Source organism: Alligator mississippiensis, chromosome 6 (assembly GCF_030867095.1).
Source record: "Alligator mississippiensis isolate rAllMis1 chromosome 6, rAllMis1, whole genome shotgun sequence".
NCBI classification, from domain to species: domain Eukaryota; kingdom Metazoa; phylum Chordata; order Crocodylia; family Alligatoridae; genus Alligator; species Alligator mississippiensis.
The window spans coordinates 25,537,646-25,557,995 of NC_081829.1; the positions used below are offsets into that span (position 1 = coordinate 25,537,646).

At 45.8% G+C, this 20,350-nt stretch overlaps 1 protein-coding gene across 4 annotated transcripts in view; it reads left to right on the plus strand.

Annotated features, from left to right (window-relative positions):
- Window positions 1-20,227, plus strand: part of SEC24C (SEC24 homolog C, COPII coat complex component) — a 60,081-nt gene extending 39,854 nt beyond the window's left edge. For all 4 annotated transcript variants that reach the window (XM_006262955.4, XM_006262956.4, XM_006262957.4 and 1 more), the window contains 12 exons: window positions 368-559; window positions 1,628-1,721; window positions 3,718-3,834; window positions 6,407-6,577; window positions 8,463-8,559; window positions 8,864-9,009; window positions 11,635-11,773; window positions 12,435-12,553; window positions 13,380-13,559; window positions 14,257-14,448; window positions 17,340-17,429; window positions 18,027-20,227. In XM_006262955.4, coding sequence (XP_006263017.1) covers window positions 368-559; window positions 1,628-1,721; window positions 3,718-3,834; window positions 6,407-6,577; window positions 8,463-8,559; window positions 8,864-9,009; window positions 11,635-11,773; window positions 12,435-12,553; window positions 13,380-13,559; window positions 14,257-14,448; window positions 17,340-17,429; window positions 18,027-18,167 — 1,678 coding nt within the window. In that variant the 3' untranslated portion in view covers window positions 18,168-20,227. The remainder of the gene's footprint in view (window positions 1-367; window positions 560-1,627; window positions 1,722-3,717; window positions 3,835-6,406; window positions 6,578-8,462; window positions 8,560-8,863; window positions 9,010-11,634; window positions 11,774-12,434; window positions 12,554-13,379; window positions 13,560-14,256; window positions 14,449-17,339; window positions 17,430-18,026) is intronic.
- The last annotated feature ends 123 nt before the right edge of the window (window positions 20,228-20,350 follow it).

Genomic DNA, 20,350 nt, shown 5'->3' on the forward strand with positions numbered 1-20,350 from the left:
TTTTAAATGCTAGTATAAAGTGCAGTTTGGCAGTATTTGAAGTTGGCAAGTGACAGTGCAAGCCCCCCTGTGCTACTCTAGCTACGTGATTTAGTCATAGTCTTCATGGATTGTGTGGATGATGTTAGCATTTCTTACCAGCTAAGAAACTACATGTAGCCTACAACTACACTGTGGGCTAAAAACTACACTGAATTACCTGTTTTCTTCACAAGGGGCAAGGAGTTTTGTAGGTAATTATCTTTTACACTAACCATGTTGTCTGTCCAGTAAAGTTAGATAAGCTTTTGAATGCAAGGCATTTCATTTTCCCTTGTCTGGGTCTTATCTGTTGAATGCTCTGATGCAGGTATTGTCTTATTTTCAGAGGAGGTAACCTAGAGGAGTCAGCTATTCGGGTGGGTTTCGTCACCTACAACAAAGTGTTGCACTTCTATAATGTGAAGAGCTCGTTGGCGCAGCCGCAAATGATGGTTGTATCTGATGTAGCCGATATGTTTGTGCCGCTGCTTGATGGTTTTCTGGTGAACGTGAATGAGTCCAGGACAGTGATTGCCAGGTAATGGAAGCTGCAGCAGAACTCACGTAGGGAGCAACTTGTTGGGGAATTCCTTGTATTACTTTTAAATGATTCAGCTTTGATAACGGTATTTGTATGCTATATAGTTGATAGCTCCATTGTGAGTGTATTTAAATTTACACCTAGAAGCTGACAAATGTAAACAGAACGGTACACTTTGGGATGTCCTTAATTTGCCAGGTTGTTGCAATTTGGATACCTTTGGGCAGAGGCTCGTATTTCTAGTTTGTTCAAAAATGCTACAGGCTTGTTACTAGCCTTAGGCAGAAAACTGATGTACATCCTGGAAATAGAGCTACACCTTGCTTTGTCCTCAGTTGGCTGGCTGAATTTGCTTCACTAGTATTAGAAATTAATTGGAAGATGGTGCAAAATAGGACTTAAGGAAAGAGGCTTTTCTAGAGGAAAATCTGTGGTAAACATTGCTGAGACCAGGAGCTTATAAGAGTTCAGTCACCTTAGCTAAGGTGACAGTGTAAATATAGCTACAAATTGAGGTAACCCTAATTAGATTGCTTCTTTAGGAGAGTCAAGTAAAAGAGAAGGAAGGAGAGTCAAATGTGAAAAGTTCAGGCAGCAGCCAGGTTTTTACCTCTTACCAAATCTTCCTTTGGGAGTTGAGCTTCTAAATTTACCCTAGAAAGGGGGTGGTGAATTACTGACAGGGTTTGGTAGGAAGCTAAACTTTGGGACTAGATTAGATTAGATTATCAAACCTAGATTGTGGCTTTTAAAAGGATAAAGTAAAAATCTGACACATTTAAGAGAAGGGATCATCAGGAGCATTAGTTGGAGCTGTAGAGTCAGTGCTGAAGAAGCCAGTGCCAACAGAGATGGAGAGGATGAAGAATCAGCTTTTCTGTAGTTAACAAACGAGACCCTATAACTGGCATGTTGGTTAATAGAAAAGTTAGGCAGGTTAATGATTACTGTTTCTTGGCCACTTTGGTCCCCTGGGTCATTGGCTACCATTGGTGGTGGATTTACCAGGCAAGGGCTAAATTTTCTTTGACCTTTTCCTTTCTCTCTCTCTCTGTCTCTTAACAGTTTGCTGGATCAGATCCCAGAAATGTTTGCAGACACAAGAGAAACAGAAACAGTCTTTGCTCCAGTAATTCAGGCAGGGCTGGACGCACTGAAGGTAGATATATTGTTGTGGGGATCTGGCTGCGTTGTCAGACACTACACAAAAATTGGAATATTTCATCCCATCTCGCTTGAGAATCTCAAAGCTCTTCCTAAACCAGCCTTACTGAACATAGGAAATGGCTACCCCATTGCTAAAATACAAGCACTTCTGTGAATCATTATATCAACTGTTGAGCTCGCTAGCCAATTAAAGAATTGAAGCTACCAAGAAATTTGGAATTTAGAGCAATTGCCAGAGACAACTTTCATCAAGTCTTTGGAATTAATTTGCAGTTCTTATAAACTAAATTCCATGAGATTGTCAGTAATGAGTGGCTCAGGTTGTTGGCTTTCTGTTTGAGCTGACAGCTTGCTTTGGCAGCAACCATGGTTTAAGTCTGTGCTGGAGTTCTGGTTGGGCCCAGATTCAGAGAGAATGCCATCTACTGAATTGCCAGCATTGCTCAGCAAAGCATGTAGACTTTTTTCTGAAGGTCTGCCACTCCCATACTTGACCTAGCTCAATTATGTCCATATTGAGTCACCAGCTTGTCAGGTTTGTTTCCTGGAAAACACTCGAGCTTGTTTCATGAGAATTATCTATGTTTGCATACACTGTGGCAAAAAGCAAAGCTAATCCAATCAGCATTCCACTCATGTAAATTCCATAGACAGATGTTAATTTAATCATGCAGTGGGATCCTAGGACTCTTATCCTAGATCCCCAAAATTGTGCATCCTGCCACACCAGCTATGCATGGCAAGATACATGATTTTTGGCACCTGGGATAAAACTTGTCAGATCTCATTGTACATCTGCTGATAGGCAGGGAGCCTGGGATCAACAACCAAGTCCTTGATTTCCAGGCACCCTGCATGCCTGGACCTTTAAATGGTGCTGCAGGAATCACGGCATTGAGAAACAGTCCCTGATACTTGTGCTTACTGCAGTGCCTTTTCAACTTGCCAATGCATGGGGAGCTCAAAATTGCAATCCTGGGCTTCCAGCATGCCAAAGCCTTCTTAAGGGTGGTTCTCCAGTGCCAGGCTGCACTGGCACATGTGGAGCCTGGGATCTCTATGTTTGGCTTCCCGCAAGCATAGAGGTTGAAAAGTTTGTGCAGCCTAGCACTGAAGAGACAGCTTCCTAATGCTGGGCTGCACATTTTGAATTTCAGTGGACAGGAGATGACTGTGTCCTAGACCTGGGAGATGCTTCCTACCCTATCCTACTTATCAGAAGGAGTGGCTGATCCTGGGTCCAGGATACAGTTATTCACCACCCAGTTTAGTTAATTAGTGGAATTGGGCAGGGCATAGCCCCTGGGTCCCAGCCAGCAACCAGGGCAGGACTGCTTGAAAGTCTTCCTGACAGTTCAGTGCTGGGCAGGCTGTCTGGGAACCAGCTGCTCTCCCTCCCTGTCCCAATCAAGGTGGGGAGGAAGAGCAGAGCACCATGAGATAGTAGAGGGGAGCATACATCACGCACTTTTTAAATTAAAGCAGAATGCAAACCAGCCACAAAGATGTTCCACATTTTAACAAGCAACATCTTTGTGGATGTAGTGTTCCAGCATTAAGAAGCTTATCCCATGATAAATTGCTTGTACATGTGGCATCTTACAGTTTGTGAGTAACGTATCAATTAAGTGATAAATGTATGGTGTCAGGGGCCATTGTGTGTGCTGACCATTAAAAGAATATCAGGAGCCTGACACTTATTTAAAAAAAAAAAAAAAGTTAAAGAAGCTCATTTCACAAAATTCACTTCTATCTCAGTAACTATACCTTGATTTCCCCCACAAAACACAAGAAATACTAAAAAGAAAGAAAGAGTAACTGTTAGCTGAAGTAAACATAGCTTATGAACCTACTGATTCAAAATGGTCCCCAGCTAGTATCAGGGAACTGGACAGTAATAGAGTAAGCATTTAATGTGGTTCATTCCAATGTCCCTCACCAGTTCAATGCATGTTTCTAACTTAAATAATTTTCCTCCTCCTCTGTAGGCAGCAGAATGTGCTGGCAAGCTCTTCATTTTTCACACCTCTCTGCCTATTGCAGAGGCCCCAGGGAAGCTGAAGAACAGAGATGACAAGAAGTTAATCAACACTGATAAAGAGAAGGTAGTAATGACTCATGTCAGGGATGGGCAAAATGTGGCCAGCAAGTCGCATCTGGCCTGCTAGGCCATTCTGTCCGGCTCGCAGGGCCCCTAAAATTTTTTTTTTAATTAATATTAATTTGCTTCTGGCTCCTGTCAAAAATGACAGGAGCCAGAGACAGTAGGACCCAGGGGAAGCCACAGCAGGCCCCTGGAAGAGCAGGACCCACCCCTTCACAGCTGGAAGCCCCCTGGCTAGCAGGGGCTTCTAGCCTAGGATCATGGGGCTGTTCCTGCCTGTGCTGGACTGGGGAACTCAAGTAAGAGCAGGGCTGGGGCTGTGCACACTGGTCCCTGCCTGACCACGGGGCTGGGAGTGAGGGGGCACCTGGGGCTGCTGGGGGTGGCACGAGCCAGTAGGGATGTGGCCCAGGGTGTGGGGAGGCAGCACAGAACTTGAATTGCGTGCCTGAGGCGTGGGGCGGCAACGGCCCAGCTGGCCGGCCCCCCCCCATGGGAGGCTCTGGTGACTGCCATTGCCCTGGGCCCCCCCAACCCCTCAGAGGCCTGGTGACAGTTCACTCCCCGGCCCCAGGATTGGCGGGGAGGCTATGCTGGGAGTGGAACTGCGGCCGCTTTTCTGCTCCAGAAGCTCCCGTGGCTGCGAGGAACCCGGGTTTCCCGAGGAAGCTCCTGGCTGACCCCAGGAGCAGCACGGTTTGCCTTCCGAGGCCACTGAGGGTGGCGCGACCTGGCAGGGTCATGGCCTAGGGCGCAGGAAGCCCAGGGAGGCTGCAGGAACTTCTGGAGCAAAATAAACAGCTTTGGCTCTGTTCCAGCTCCCGGTGCATCCTCCCTGCCCATCCTGGGGCCGGGGGTTGAGCTGCTGCCGGACTCCTGTAGGGCAGGTGGGACCAGGCCTTCCCCCTGGGGCGGTGGCATGTGCCAGGGGCAGTGGCATGTGTCAGGGCTGCCCAATGGGCAGGGGCAGCCGGGCCACTGCTGTCCCAAGCCTCAGCTGTGGGATGCAACTTCTGCGCTGCCTCCCCAGGATTTACATGTCTCAGGCCATGTTCCTCCTGGTTTGTGCTGCCCCCAGCGGCCTCGAGCGGATCCCCCGCACTGCCTCTGGGGCCGGCCAGGAGCTTCCCTGGCCTCCTGGAAGCTGCAGGAGCTTCCGAAGCAGAAAAGTGGCCACGGCTCTGCTCTAGCTCCTGGCACAGCCTCTTCGCCTGTCCCAGGGCTAGAGGGTGAGCTGCCACTGGGCCCCTGTGGGGTGGGGGGGGCCAGGCCTTCCCCTGGGGCAGTGGCAGTCCCCACTCCCCCTCTTGGGCTGCCTGTGGTGGGGGCAGCCAGGCCATTGCTGCCCCAAGTCTCAGGAGTGCAATGCAAATTCTGCGCCACCTCCCCATGTCCCCACCAGCTTGTTCTTTCCCCAGTGGCTCTGGGAGCCCCCTGCACTGCCCCCCGGGCCTGACAGGCATTGGCCCCTGGTTGGGGGTGAGGGGTAGGCCTGGGCCCTTCTGCACACCAGGGGCCCAGTGGCCCACTGGCAGCTCGCCTTTGGGCTCTGAGCTATTGCACAGTGGGGGCGGGGGCTGACCAGCTCAGTGGGGAGTGCACAGGGTGCTCCCATGCAGACCTCACATACCCTCAAACCCTTCCTGCAAGCCCCACAGCCACACCGTCCACCACACACAATCACACATCCCACAAATACTATACACACACCTGCACACCCCCTCCCCATATCCCCCAACACCCCTGCATACCCCACACAGTAAACAAGAGTAAGACTGCATTTTGAGCTATTATGCAATCACTTCTACATATAAAGCAGAAACTCACACATCAGGACAAAAATATATATTTTTTTTAATTGAATTAAAATATAATATTATGGGTATTTGATTTTTAATACATAATTTGTTGTTTTTTTTCTGGTTCTAAGATGGCAAACCCTCTTCCCCAAAGGAGTACTTCCAGGGGCAAGGGAAGGGACTTCTGGTGGCAAGGGTTAGAGGTCAGGGGCAGGACTTCTGGTCCCAAGATGTTGACCAGAGGGCAGGGCACCTGGCAAAGGGCAGGGCTACCCATGTGGCCCTCAACAGCTTGCCAAAACTCGCTAAGTGGCCCTCCTCCCGAAATAATTGCCTGCCCCTGACTTATGTGCTGCTTAGTGGAAAGCTTCTCTTGCTCTCTTTGTAGAATAAAATAGATCTGGGGTGACATCAAAAGAAGTAATAAAAAAGAGATAATGGATCAATGGCACTTTTTATTGCTGCAGTCCTCCCTTTGGGTTCTCATTCAGAACTGAGTTTATCTTAAGGGTAAGGACAGGAAACCTTCTGTTTGGGGATGGATGGACAATAGTGATAGAATCTGAAGTCCAAGTGGGCAGAATATTTGGAAGCTCTGGACCTTAGTCTAGCATGTGTAGCAGCTACTACTTAAATCTTAAATCCTGATTACACTTTAGAAGAAAGGGCTGGGAAAGTGCTTTACAATATATTTTAATTGTCTTGAAGAATGTATGTGGTAACTATTTTCTTCTCACCTGCTTTGTATCCCTGTTCTTTTTCCATTATCCCTAGACTTTGTTTCAACCCCAGACAAACTTCTACAACAATTTAGCCAAGGACTGTGTGGCTCAAGGCTGTTGTGTTGATTTATTCCTATTTCCAAACCAGTATTTGGATGTGGCAACACTGGGGGTAGTAACTTACCAGACTGGGGGCTCCATTTATAAGTATACCTATTTCCAGGTAAGAACTTCCTTGGGTCAGTCTGTCATCTGCTCTGCCTAAGATTCCTCAGATCCAGCATTATAACTTACAGTGGTTTTGTTTAATCTTTACTGCCAATGTATCTGTACTAAGAGGAAGTATGTGACTACCAAAAAGTTTTAGAATACTCCTCTAATACGAAAACCACTAACACCATAGAATAAACCATCATCTGAGTTCATTGTATACAGGACGTAGTATCCAGGTGATGCTTGCTGTCTAGATTTTGTTTTTCCTAGACCTGCATAATTTGAATGCTTAATATCAGATGGGAAAAGCTTTGCTTTCATTTTTGCTCAAAAATAAACTTCTTGAATGCCCTGCAATTTAAGTGAGCAATGAAATTTTGGCTGTTTGAGAATGTAAATTTGAGACTTGCTGTATCAGGCAGACCTAGCCTTCATTCATAACAGGTGTTTTTTTCCAGATAGATATGTTTTATGAAAGTGGGAAGTTATTCATTCTTCAGCCACCTGCAGATGAGCAAACTGAAACTTTAGGAGAGGGGTTTTCAACCTTTTTTTAACAAGTGTACCCCTTCTGTCTCAAAGTTTCAGGTCATGTACCCCTTCATATTAAAATTATTTGGAGGGCTGAGCATGCCCCCCCCCCCCCCCCCCCCCCCGGCTGCCCCCTAGCAGGGTAAGTCTGTGGGGGAAGGGAAAGGGCTGGGGGGGCAGATCAAGTCCCCCACAGGAGGGAGTAGGGCATGGCCTGGGACTGAACGGGGCCCTGGCTGAGCCAGGTTGTGAGACAGTTGGAGCCCAGATGGCTTGTCCAGGAGCACAGGGGGGCTCCTGCTGCTGCACACACCCCGGTGGAAGCCTGGGGGGCATGTGCCCCCCTGAACTGTGCATGGGGCATAGGTGGCTGTTGCTGTGTGCTGGGCTTTGCATGCTACTGCAACTGCTGCTGGAGCAGTACAATGCCACATGTTCCACTGCTGGGAGGGCAGGGGGCACAGTGCAGCCCAGCAGCAGCAGGCATGTGGTGTCACACCGCTCCTGGGCAGCTATAATGGCATGCAAAGCCCAGTGTGCAGCAGCCACCTCCACCCTGCGCATAGATCAGGGGGCACATGCCTCCCAGGCCTCCACCAGGGGGCATGTAGCAGTGGGAGCTCCCCACCCACATATCTCCTATGAATTTTTTAAGTACCCCTAGGGATACATGTACCCCTGGTTGACAACCACTGCTTATGGGGATTTGGGGAAGTTTGCAAAACATTTAAGTGGCTCTATTAAAGGGAATCTTGTCAAGATCCATCTCAAGTAGTGTACACAGTTTTGAGTGCTTGCTTGTCAATGCGTCAGTATTGATACAACAAAGCTTCTCTGAAATTGGGTTTTGATACTTTTACCCTCTCACATTTTAAATCTGGCGACACATTGTAGGAATTCTATGCTTGAGAAAAGACTGTGACGTTCCATTCAGCATGTGGGAGAGAGACAAAGGTTTCTCTCCCTTTACATTGCAGCTTATTTCAGAAACTCATTTGGATTCCCATTCCTCTCATCAAGCTGAAATGTTGACTGGCATTTCCAGTAATGGTATTTTTTTAATAATGTGCGGTCACAGGCGCGAATGTCACTAGCAGTTCATATGGAGCAGGGTTCCCTGTTAAATATCTGCAGAGATGCATAGTATTTTTAAAAATGTACTTCTGCAATAGTTCATTCATTAGGGGGGAAAAAAAGGTGACTCGTGGTGGTTGGACAAACTGGGCCTTGAGCCCTTTGAAATTACTCTGATTCTGGGGATAGGATGGCAGATTTAAAGCCTCTCTCATGTGAGGAGATCTGAAATCTGTAGGGTAACTTCTGTTGTGGAATGTAACACTTGAGAATTGTTTCTTGTGTTCCAGCTGGAAACTGACCAGGAACGGTTCCTAAATGACTTGCGCAGAGATGTCCAGAAGGAGGTGGGATTTGATGCTGTGATGAGAGTGCGCACAAGCACAGGTAAGTATTTCGTATTGTCTAGGCTTAATTAAAACTAGCCTGTATCATTACAGGAAGTAGGAGGAGAGCAGACTTCTCCATGGGCTGGAACATACTGAAATTAGGCTGTAAAGTCTGCTGTCCTAATTCTTCAGCATCCCTGGGATTATGGGAGGGTTGAAAGAAGAGGTGTGGTGAGAGATATGTCAAGACAATTTTATGTCCCTGAGAAGCAGGCTGCTATGTCATCCCAAAGGCTGTCTGCTGGGCTCTTCTACTATAGAGTATGGTTGGTTCAGCTCCATAGCCTTCTTTTTCCTTACAGGAATTCGAGCGACTGACTTCTTTGGAGCTTTCTACATGAGCAATACAACAGATGTGGAGCTGGCAGGTCTGGACTGTGATAAAACCATCACAGTAGAATTCAAACATGATGATAAACTGAGTGAAGACAGTGGTGCACTCCTTCAGGTGAGCCAGAAATGCCAATGTGTAGGGAAAGTGGGTGGGTTGAGAACCAAGCTTAAGAATGTGCTGGCAAGAAACTTAAGCCATTGCCAGATGGAGTTGTCATACCATTGAGCATCAGAGTGAGATCACTCCCTTATGCTAAGTTTCTTCCCTTAGATGTCTCTCTCCAGCTTTTCAGAAACAGGGCTACATGATCATGTTGCTTGAGGGGTTTTGCACTGATTCCGTAACTGGCATCTAGGTTTCCTCCAGTTCCTGTAACAATGTACAGTAGAACATAGATTTTTTTCATATTGGGTGATTTGCTACCTGTCCTTTGCAGTGTGATGCTTAATTAAGAATTAATCTCTCAGCTGCTTGCTACTACTTTCATTTCAAAGGACACTGTTTCTCCAAACAGCTAAAGCATAGTCTGAGGCAGCTGATGAGAGAAGTAGCATGCTTTGAAAGAAGTCACAGCAAACAACTTTTGCTTGTCCATGGTCACAGTTGTTTGCAGTTTTATGTACCCCTGCCTAGTATTGGGTTAGGAATCTAACCCTGTAAAGAATCCCAGTTCTACTGCATTATAGAAAAAATGTTATCCTTGGATTGCTGACTTCAAATTAACTCCCTACAAGTGTTCTTTTTCTTCTCTGTACAAACATCACACCTAGCTGTGCTGCCTTGCCATGTCCTCTTGCATTCCTATGTCCCTCCTTCTCAAAGCCATCCTGAAAACACTTCCAAGACTCCTCCAAGCCTGTCTTTACTTCAGAGCCCCTGTGCCCTCCCCTCACCCCATAAAACTATGAAGAAATTGGCTAAAATCAGTGCTTGGTCTCTTGATGTGGTCTCATCCCCTCTCCTTCTCTGTATACTGTTTTCTTTGATTGTAATCCCTTTGAAATGTGAATAGTGTTGTGTTACCTGTCTGTCCAGATATCCAAGCTTTACTACTTAAAATAAATGCTGTTCAAACATTGACAGGATTTGAAAATCCTTAAGTGCCTTACTGCACATATGAAGAAAGCAAATAGTAATTGATGGAGAAAAAATTTAGTTCTTGGGTAGAATGGGCTGGATCTGGCCTGTGTGGCCCCTAAAAAAATTAGAAAATTAATATTTATTTATCTGGTCCTGGCTGCCTGTCAAAGGTGAGAGAAGACAGGGGCAGTAGGACCCAGGGGGAACCTGAAGCAGAACTAAACAGCTGCAGCAGCAAGTCCAGTCACACCCTGCCTCCAGCCCCTCCACCCTGAGCCCCAGCCAAAGCCTCTGCCTAGCAAGGGCTTCTGGAGGCTTCTGGCCTGGGGCTATTCCTGCCTCCCTGTGCCAAGGGAAATACAGATAAAAAGTGGGGAGGAGGAAGGCAGGGGAGGACCGTGGGTGATTACCCCAGTCCTCAGGGCCAGCCAGATCGGCTCCTGTAGTCCTAAAGCAGGAAATAGCTGTAGCAGGCAGGAGGGAAGGAGCAGCAAACAGGTGTGTGGAGCGCAGCGATTGCCAGGCAGGCAGAGCACGGGGTCTGCGCCAGTGCAGTGGGGCCCAGAGCAGGATGGCAGGAGCACAGGGCCTGGGCTGCCAGGGGCTCTATGAAGCCAGGTTAACTCCCTCTCTCCCTGCTGGAGCAGTGCAGGCCCTGCACTCCTGCCATCCCACTCTGGGCCGTGCCAGTGCTGGCCCCGGTACACCAGCCCAGGCACTGTGCTCCCACATGGCTGTCGCTGCACTCCGCACGCCCGCTTACTACCCCTTCCCCTCGCCTGCTGCAGCCATTTCCTTGTTCATCCCCCACCCGCCATGCTCCAGCATCACATGGTTCCCAGCTGCAGCACTGGGAATGCAGGAGCAACTGGGCAGCAGTGTCAGATGGGTGGGGAAGTGGCAGTAAGTGGGAACACAGGGCTTGTGCTGGTGCCCTGGGGCCAGGAGTGGCAGCAGCGCAGAGCCTGCACTTGAAGGAGCACTGGTGGGGGCAGGCTGTGGGCAAATCTTTCCCTTCCATGCAAGTCACAACCTTCACCAACCACCCTTCCCCCACACACTCACAGACCCCAACACCTATCCACCCCCCCACCCCCCTCCCCTACACCCCACATACCCACAGACCTATACCCACTCTCCCACAATATACAAGAGTAAGACTTCATTTTAACCTCTACATACACTACACAAAAGCATGTAAATCAGGACAAAAATATATTTTTTAATTAAATTAATGAATGTTGAACTACATGTTTGATTTTTAGAACATAATTTGGTATTTTTCTGGTTCAGAAAAACCCCTTGCTGAAAGGAGTAATTCCAGGGGCCAAGGGGAGGGACTTCTGGTGGCAAAGGTCAGGGGCTAGGGGGTAGGACTTCTGGTCCCAAGCTGGCAACCAGGGGGGTGGGGCACCAGTCAAGGGGAGGGGCTACCCATGCGACCCTTGATGGTATGCCAAAACTCATTAAGTGACCCTTCGCCCAAAATAATTGCCTGTCCCTGTCATAAGGTCTCACCTCCTCTAGAATTGAGATGGTGTTTAACCCACTAAGTACAGAATTTGTTATTTTGGTTATTTGTTATTTCCAAATGTAGCAAGACTGAATGGTTCCATAGTCCCTGTTTTTAACAGTTGTTTTGTTCCATCTGTCTTGCAGTGCGCTCTTTTGTATACAAGCTCTGCAGGACAGCGGCGACTCCGCATTCACAACCTCTCCCTGAACTGTTGCACGCAACTAGCTGACCTCTACCGGAACTGTGAGACAGACACGCTCATCAATTATTTAGCCAAGTATGGTAAGGATCTGTCTCCAAGATAATCTTATACCTCTCTGCACTAAAGGCTGAGCCAGACTCTGAAGAGTTTATAGATCTTATGTGCCCTTTCCCAGACAGTAATGATCCCAGTATTGTTCCTCTGCCCTGAAAGCACAGGCAGGAATCAGCCTCACCCTCTGAGTCGGATGCAGAATTCTGGTCTCTGGATTTGGCTTAAAGGAGATATGTACACACACAGCTTTTATAAGATGCATATATGCTTGCTCCTAGAGCTAAAGTGCTTTCATCCTTCTCATGGTCGCTGGGTTCTTCTACTCTGGGTATGGAAAGACACAAAATGGTCCCACATCCAGTAGGTGAATGAAAAAACCTTGTCATAATACAAACAAGAGCATAATAAAATTGTACAAATCTTAAAATGGCAAAAGCTATGTGCATGCACTCCTACGTGTTTTTTTTGTATTCTAACAGTGACCTCTGCTGACCCAGTAAGCAATTATATTGCTAGGTTCAAAGGAGTCTTCCAGATTTACTTGCGGCAAATGTATTATCAAAATATAATAGAGTTGCTCTAGGTTTTGAAGTCTAGTTGGACTAAAGATTTTGGACCATTTTGAGGTAATTATAGGTATTGATGGTTACTTGGTATCTGTGATGAGCTCTTAACTTTTCCGTGCAGCGTATCGTGGAGTTCTGAATAACCCAGTCAAGACAGTAAGAGATGCTCTGATCAATCAGTGTGCCCAGATCCTGGCGTGCTACCGAAAGAACTGTGCCAGCCCTTCTTCTGCTGGCCAGGTAACTACCTCAGTTTTGGATGGCAGGTGTGACGGGAGCAAATTGAGAACCATACCCTTCCCACCTATTCCATTAATATGGGTGATGTACTTTAACAATGAGAAAAACTGTCCATTTAACCAGATGACCTGGAAGAGAAACTATATTCTGAGTGCCTTCTTAAATAGACTTCTGGCACAGTCACACAAGTCAGCACCTCAGGAGAAATTCATCCCACAAGCCCTGTGGAATGAAGTACAAGTGAATGTGTTAAAGGAGTTTAGCCTCTAGAATTATGTGGATTTTGGATTTAAATCAGCTCCTTTAGTTTGAAGTTATTCTACTGACTCCATGCAAGCCTCACTTGTTGCCAGGTGTTTTAGTTGGCTGTAGCCACAAACTCCTGGAAGGCCAATTTAGAATGTACGTAAGAAAAAACTTCTTTACACTCCGTGTGTCCAGGGTCTTGAACAGACTCTCCCCAGAGGTTGTGCAAGCCACCTGCTCTGGACTCATTCAAAAGGCACTTGGATGCTTATCTTGCTGGGATCATTTGACACCAGCAGACTTCCTGCCTATGGCAGGGGGCTGGACTCGATGATCATGCAAGGTCCCTTCCAGCCCCTAATGTCTGCAAGCCTCATTCAGTGAGAGAGCTCGTTATTAATTGCTGTCTGTTCTGCATCTACATTATGACCGTGTTCCACATTGTGGACTCGTGTCCATTTACAGTGCTGCCTGGTAGCCTTCAGGCTCTTCAAACTGGTGATGACATCACCTTAAGATGGCTGAAACAATATGCCAAAACCACATAAGCTAAATAAATTCTTCATCTTGTGCTTTGTAGCTGATTCTCCCTGAATGCATGAAGCTACTTCCTGTGTACTTGAACTGTGTGTTGAAGAGCGATGTCCTTCAACCTGGACCAGAAGTCTCCACTGATGACCGTGCCTACATTCGCCAGCTAGTAACCTCCATGGATGTGGCAGAAACAAATGTTTTCTTTTATCCCAGGCTTTTGCCCTTGGTAAGTGCTTCTAGTTAGTGTACATCAGTGGCCTTTACCCTGCACAGAAGTTCCATTGCTATACCACTATACCCAGAAAAGTAGCATTTTAACAAAGAAGAGCTGCATGGGAAAAGTGTTGGTCCCTGTCATTTAGCAGGATGCTTGATTTCAGCTGTAAATTAATTTTTGCAAGTTGTATGTTGGACAAGGTACACTTTTCCTCCAACAGTCCTAGGGGAAAGCACCAGGGCAACTTTTTTGGAGCCTCAAAAATCCTCTAGCTCCACTCTAGTAATTTTATATAGTGTTTGTAGTCCTTCCAGGAGAACTGAATAGACTTTTTGACATTACTTCACTTGGTTAGTGGAATACCGTGAACATTCCCAACATAAGGAGAGTACTGGAATTGCAGAATGCTGATGCCAGGGCAGTCTACTTATGAACAACAGTTTTTTTCCTAATCTCTTTTGATATCATACTAGGCAGGAAAACAAAATTACAGGAAACAGCAATAATTCAGTCCAGATTTGACAGCCCTGCAAATTGTTACCTAATGTCCATGTTACAAGAAAATGTGCAAGCAGTTAGAAACTGATTCAAGAAATTGAAAATCCTTTAGGGTCTCGAAGGCAGGAATTTGTGTGGCTTAACAAGACTTTCTTCCTTTTATAACATAACTGCAGGGCTTGATTTACTGTGTTTGATATTTTAACAGACCAAAGTTGATGTGGACAGTGATGCCTTGCCAGCAGCAATCCGGAACTCAGAAGAGCGCCTCTCCAAGGGTGATATGTACCTGCTAGAAAATGGACTGAACATCTTCGTGTGGGTGGGGGTAAACGTACAGCAAGGCCTGATCCAGAACCTCTTTGGCGTGTCATCCTTCAGCCAGATCAGCAATACTATGGTGAGCTAGACCTGGGGTACAAGCTAGAATTAGGGTGTTCTTCTAATAATGAGAGCAGTAAGCAATCCCTGCCTGAAGATGGTCTTCTAAAAATCTCCTCAGGGTTCCTTATACCTAATAGGTTGTAGAATTGGAAAGCACTTGAGCAAGAGTTCTCATACTAGCTAATTATCAGTATTAATGAAATCAAGCCCAGCACAGGACCAGACTGCTTCCTCTCTACCCCACTTCATGAAACTAGGGAAGATTTTGCTTAAATCATAGGTATGTTATGGGTGCACAGCAGCCTGGGGGTGGGGGGTGGCAAGCAGAGAATTACTTGGAGTCCAGTGAGAAAATTATTGCAGCAGGGAAACCAGCATGGATTTGTAGCAGGTAGATCATGCCTGACCAATCTGGTTTCATTTTGTGACCGGGTCACAAAATGCTTAGACACAGGAGTAGAGGTGGATGTCATTTTCTTGGACTTTAGCAAGGCCTTTGATATGGTATCACATCCTATTCTCATAAATAAATTAAGAGGCTGCGACATGAATGTTTACGCGGTCTGGTGGGTGGCACATTGGCTTAGGGGTTGCACCCAGAGAGTGGTAGTAGATGGGTCGGTATTGACTTGGAAGGATGTGGGTAGTGGGGTCCTGTGGGGTTCGGTCCTTGGACCTGCACTCTTCAGTATCTTCATCAGTGACTTGGATGTGGGTGTGAAGTGTATTCTGTCCAAGTTTGCAGATGATACTAAATTGTGGGGTGAAGTGCACACTCCAGAGGGTAGGGAACAATTGCAGGCAGACCTGGACAGGTTGGAAGAGTGGGCAGTACACAATAGGATGCAGTACAACAAGGACGCATGCAGAGCACTGCACTTAGGATGCAAAAATATCCAGCACATCTGTGCTCCTGAGAGGGTCACTTTTCAGTCAGTAGAAGTGGAAAGGGATCTCGGAGCCATAGTGGACTCCAAGATGAACGTGAGTCGTCAGTGTGATAAAATCATCAGCAAAGCTAACCACACTTTTATCATGCATCAGCAGTTGCATGACAAATAGATCCAAGGAGGTGATATTTCCCCTTTATGCGGGATTGGTCAGACCGCAGTTGGAGTACTGCTTTCAGTTTTGGGCACTGTACTTCAAGAAGGATGTTGATAGACTCAAGGGGTTCCAGAGGAGGGCCACTCATATGGTTAGGGGCTTACAGGACAAGCCCTGTGAGGAGAGACTGAGGGACCTGGACCTCTTCAGCCTCTGCAAAAGAAGATTGAGAGCTGATCTTGTGGCTGCCTACAAATTCATTAGGAGGATGCAGCAAGGGATCGGAGATGCTGTATTCACCAGTGCACCTCTTGGGGTAACAAGGAACAATGGTCACAAACTGACAGAGCAGATTTAGGCTAGGTATCAGGAAAAACTTCTCAGTAAGGGTGGCCAAAATTTGGAATGGGCTTCCAAGAAAGGTGGTGCTGTCCCCTACCTTGGGGGTCTTTAAGAGAAGGCTGGATAGGCTTCTGGCTGGGGTCTTCTGACCCCAGCACTCTTTCCTGCCTAGGCAGGGGGTTGGACTCGATGATCTGTTAAGGTCCCTTCCGACCATAGCATCTATGAATCTATGATAGCAGGGTCTCTTTCTCTCGTCCTCCCCCTGCATCCTCTGTCTTGCAGATTCCAGAAGGAGCCATGCCAAATCAGATCCATTTGCATAAAAGCCCTTTATCCCTGTCGTGGCATCCTAGCTGTGGAGCTCCAGTATCAAGAGTAGTGTTACCCTTTTCTGGTTAGTTCTGCAGGTCTGGAGGAAGAATATTAAGTGGCTGCCCATTCTTCCCTGTAGACTATAGACACCATCAGACTCTTGGGCAGATGCTGTCTCTGAGATGGATGGAACTTCCTTTTGATACAAATGGAGTAGATGGCCTTTTTGGTCTGATCCCAGAGAACAAGGTGGATGCAGTGTAACCAAAACTATGGGTGTGATTTTTTTTTTTTTTCCTCCTTTCTTTTCAGGCAACATGTCAATCCCATTTTACTTAGTTTTAAGTATAGGGGTTGCTCCAATGTAGCATCTTGTATATGTTAGCCTGTTTTACCTAGCTTCTGAATTAGGTTAATTTTGCCCAATAGTAGTGGGTAACTGAACTTCTCAATTGCAGAATTCTTCTTGGTCTCATTGTAGGATATGTCTGCACTGCTAAGTGCATTGTAGTATAGAGATGCTCAAGCTAGCTTTAAACTAGCTAGCTCGGGTATTATCAGAAACGGTCTAGCTCAGAGGTGCTCAACCCCCAGTTCCCAGGCCAGATCTAGCCTCTGGTGCCAAGTCTTCCAGCCTGCGGACCTCCTTGTGGATCTGAAATCTTTGCAGTGGGGAAGCAGTGCAGTAGTGGCACTACTCCACTGCTGCCAAAGTTCCAGACATTTTGGAAATTCCATGAGCTGGATAGCCTGGTCCTATGTACTAGGTCTGGTGCACAGGGTAGTGTGGGCTTCTATCCTGGCAGGCAGAGGCAGCATGGGGCCAGAAGACTGAGCACCATGAGCTAGCGACCTTAATGTAACCAGACCAGGTATTGTCACATTGTGCTGCAGTATGAACACATACCTTGTGTATTCCTTTTGTAGTTAGAGGAATTATTGTGGCTTATGACGATCTGTTTTTTATTAGCAGTGAAAAGAGCAGGTTTGTATGCCGAGCTAATAGGGTAACAGTTGTCCTGTAGTGCTGACCTCTTGGCTGTGCCATCCCTTTTTAATTTTCTTTAATAACTTTATTTGTTTCTGTTTAGCAAACTGACCAAAAATGCCTAGACTTGAACTTACGTAGTTCAAGTAAAGCAGCAGAGTTGGTTATTAAATTGTCCTAATTCTGTGTAAGATGGATGTTGTCTTTTATTCCAGAGCACTCTGCCTATCTTGGAAAACCCCTTTTCTAAGAAAGTACGATCCATCATGGACATGCTGCAGGCACAGAGATCCCGCTACATGAAGGTAAAGACCTTAGAGCCATCTGAGTCCAACAGATTAATCACCTAATTCCATCCAAGATGCATTTTAACTTAAAAAACACTAACCTTTTCAGTACTTTGCCAGTATAGTTACTTGGACAATTGAAGTTCTGCTATTGCCCATGCCCAGAGCTGCTGCAGTCTTGATTATGCTGAGAGACTTGGTGCCTGTCTTGTAACCTAGTCTATTTGGGATTCACAAACTTGGCTTCCTACACCTTAGTCCTCTGAGGAGCCTGATATAGCAAGCATGCTTCACATACACCAACAATATTGAAATTAGCACAAAGAACAGTAGCTAGGACTTCCTTCATTAAAGAATTACAGGCAGAAAAAGTGCAGACCTTTTATTTAGTAGTATAGGGGTTAGAACAGTTGCCCAGGAAGTGGAAGGACCTGGGGTTTAGGTTCTTTTAAGCCTGAAGGGGTTTCAGAACCACATCTACCTTCCAAGAGGCTATGAAGTTACAGGTGGCATTGGTATAAGGTTGCTTTCCACATATCCTTGATTTTAAAACATTTTTTAATCACCAAAGTTGCTAGCTGAAACTAATCTGTTTGTTTGTTTGTTTGCTTATAGTTAATAATTGTGAAGCAAGAAGATAAGTTTGAGATGCTGTTCAAACATTTTCTGGTGGAGGACAAGAGTATGAGTGGGGGGGCTTCATATGTGGACTTCCTCTGTCACATGCACAAGGAGATTCGACAGCTACTGAGCTAGAGGAGGGAGTGATGCTGGACTCCAGCAGTGATGTTTGTCTCCACTAACCACCTGATCCATGGGCCCAGCTCCCTCCAGAAGGACAACATAGAAACCTGTACAATTCCATAATTTTTAATACATGTTGCATAAGCAGAGATCCTTTCAACCTCTCCCAGTCACATTTGAGAGAGATGCAAACATTTCCTGGTGAGGGCTGGAAAAAGGCGTTTGATCCCAGGTCTTTTACCTGTAACTAAGTTGTTTCCTGTGCTTGGCAGGAATCTACCCCCTATGCTCGCTAATCCTGTCGTAATGAATGTAGTTTCTCAGTTCACTGTACATGATTCAGTATTGGGTGAAAAAGCGATAACTTCAAAACTACTGGTAGTTGCTGTGTGTTTGTGTGTGCGCGCATGCTCCAAGTGTGAAGAAGAGCTAGGTGGGGAGGACAGGAGGCAGGCCATCCTGCTGGATGGTGGGAGCTGGAGCAGCTCAGCATTTTTCAGTCTCCTATTTTAAGGAAAAACATGACATGCCACGTACAAACTGCAGCATGTGGCCCTCTGGACCAGGAATCTTTTGAGTTGAAAAAGAAATGAGCTGAGAGGATAGCAAGGTCCTTCCAAAATAGTCACTGTAGCAAGAATTGCTGTGTTGGCATGTATTAGAGTAAGTAACTGGTGAGTGCACAATTGACAGCTGAATAGGAGAAAGATAGAATCAGTGCCTCCTGCCGGCCTGAATGGTACCCCCTCAAATACCTTCCTTTGCCTTTCTTTGGGAAAAGCAGCCTTCCCATCTTACTGTTCTGTGTGGAGTCAGTCTACCAGTTCTGATTTCTAATGGCCTCCCCCTTTTTTTTTTCCCCTAAGAATTTACCTAGACTGTCCAGTTGGTGGAGGTCATGATGCCTGTCCTTGTTTATATATGAAATATTTTTTTGCAAGTTGATATGTGGCTGTGTGGGAACAGGCACTACAGGGGCAATGAGGCAGCTTTTCCCAATCCAAACGGTTGTGAAACACAGCAAATAAGGAAGAATTTTAATTTTACTGGTACAAATATGAGGCTGATTTGTACTCTGGAGTGCAAGGAAGGGAATACAGGAAAAATAAGGTTAAAAATGCACCACAGAAGGTATTACCAAGTACCTGCTGGAAAGGGTCTGGGGCTAAAGCAGAAAGTATTTTCAACCCTGGATGTTTTATTCCCTAATTTTATCTCTTGAACCATCTACATAGGAACTATTGTATAAACTGTTTGCTAAACTAAAATACCTCAGACAGACTGATCCATCCACATTTTAGTTGGCTTTACTGACCACTCCACTGCTTGGTTCATCTAAGGTGGAGGACAGGACTCCTGCAAAGGTGGTGTGAGTCTAAATCAGATTGAGAATTCTAAGGGCTTGTTCGTTAATTTTTTAAAGTAGACTAATGTGTTTAACTTGAACACACAACTGTTCTTGCAATACTCGGGATTTAATGAGGAGGCAACAGCACTGAAAGTTGAAGGAAAAAATTAGCAAAATTCAGGGTGTTTTGAATGCAGTTAGCAGATCTGTATTACCTGGACTTGGCATTGCAATGTAGGGACCTTGTGTAAGACGTATTTTTCCGAACAGCTGTCTGTGGTTTTAGTTCCGTGACCTGTAGCCTATGTATAAATTTGAGGGTTTTGTTTGGTCTAATGTTGCAAGTTTGTCCTGCCTAACAGCACTCTACACTCAAGGGACTATGTGAACTATAATGGATACACTTTCAAGGTGTAGTGGACAGAATCTTCAGCATCTTTTTGTATGACTATAGCTGACGCTTTTTTTCTTTCTTTTTTTTTTTTTTTTTAAACCCACTTACTGCCTCCAACCAAAAATCTAGATGTTTTTAACCAGCGAAGAGACAGCTTCCCAGGAATGTAAGGCTCAGCAACCACAGACTTCCATAATACTAACTTCTAGCATTAATATGAGGGGAAAATAAGATCATAAGTGAACCTTTCATTTTCTTCACTCTTGGGTTTTTTTTTCCAATGCATCTTTTAATTTGTAAAGAAATAAAAAAAATATATATATATATTAAGATGTATTTTATGTCATTGTTAGTAAATAAATACTACTTATTTTTCCAAGCACTGTATTTCGGGGGCAAGGGAGAAAAGAAATGGGAAGGCCTGGGATCTTGTTATTTTCCCCACCGTGACCT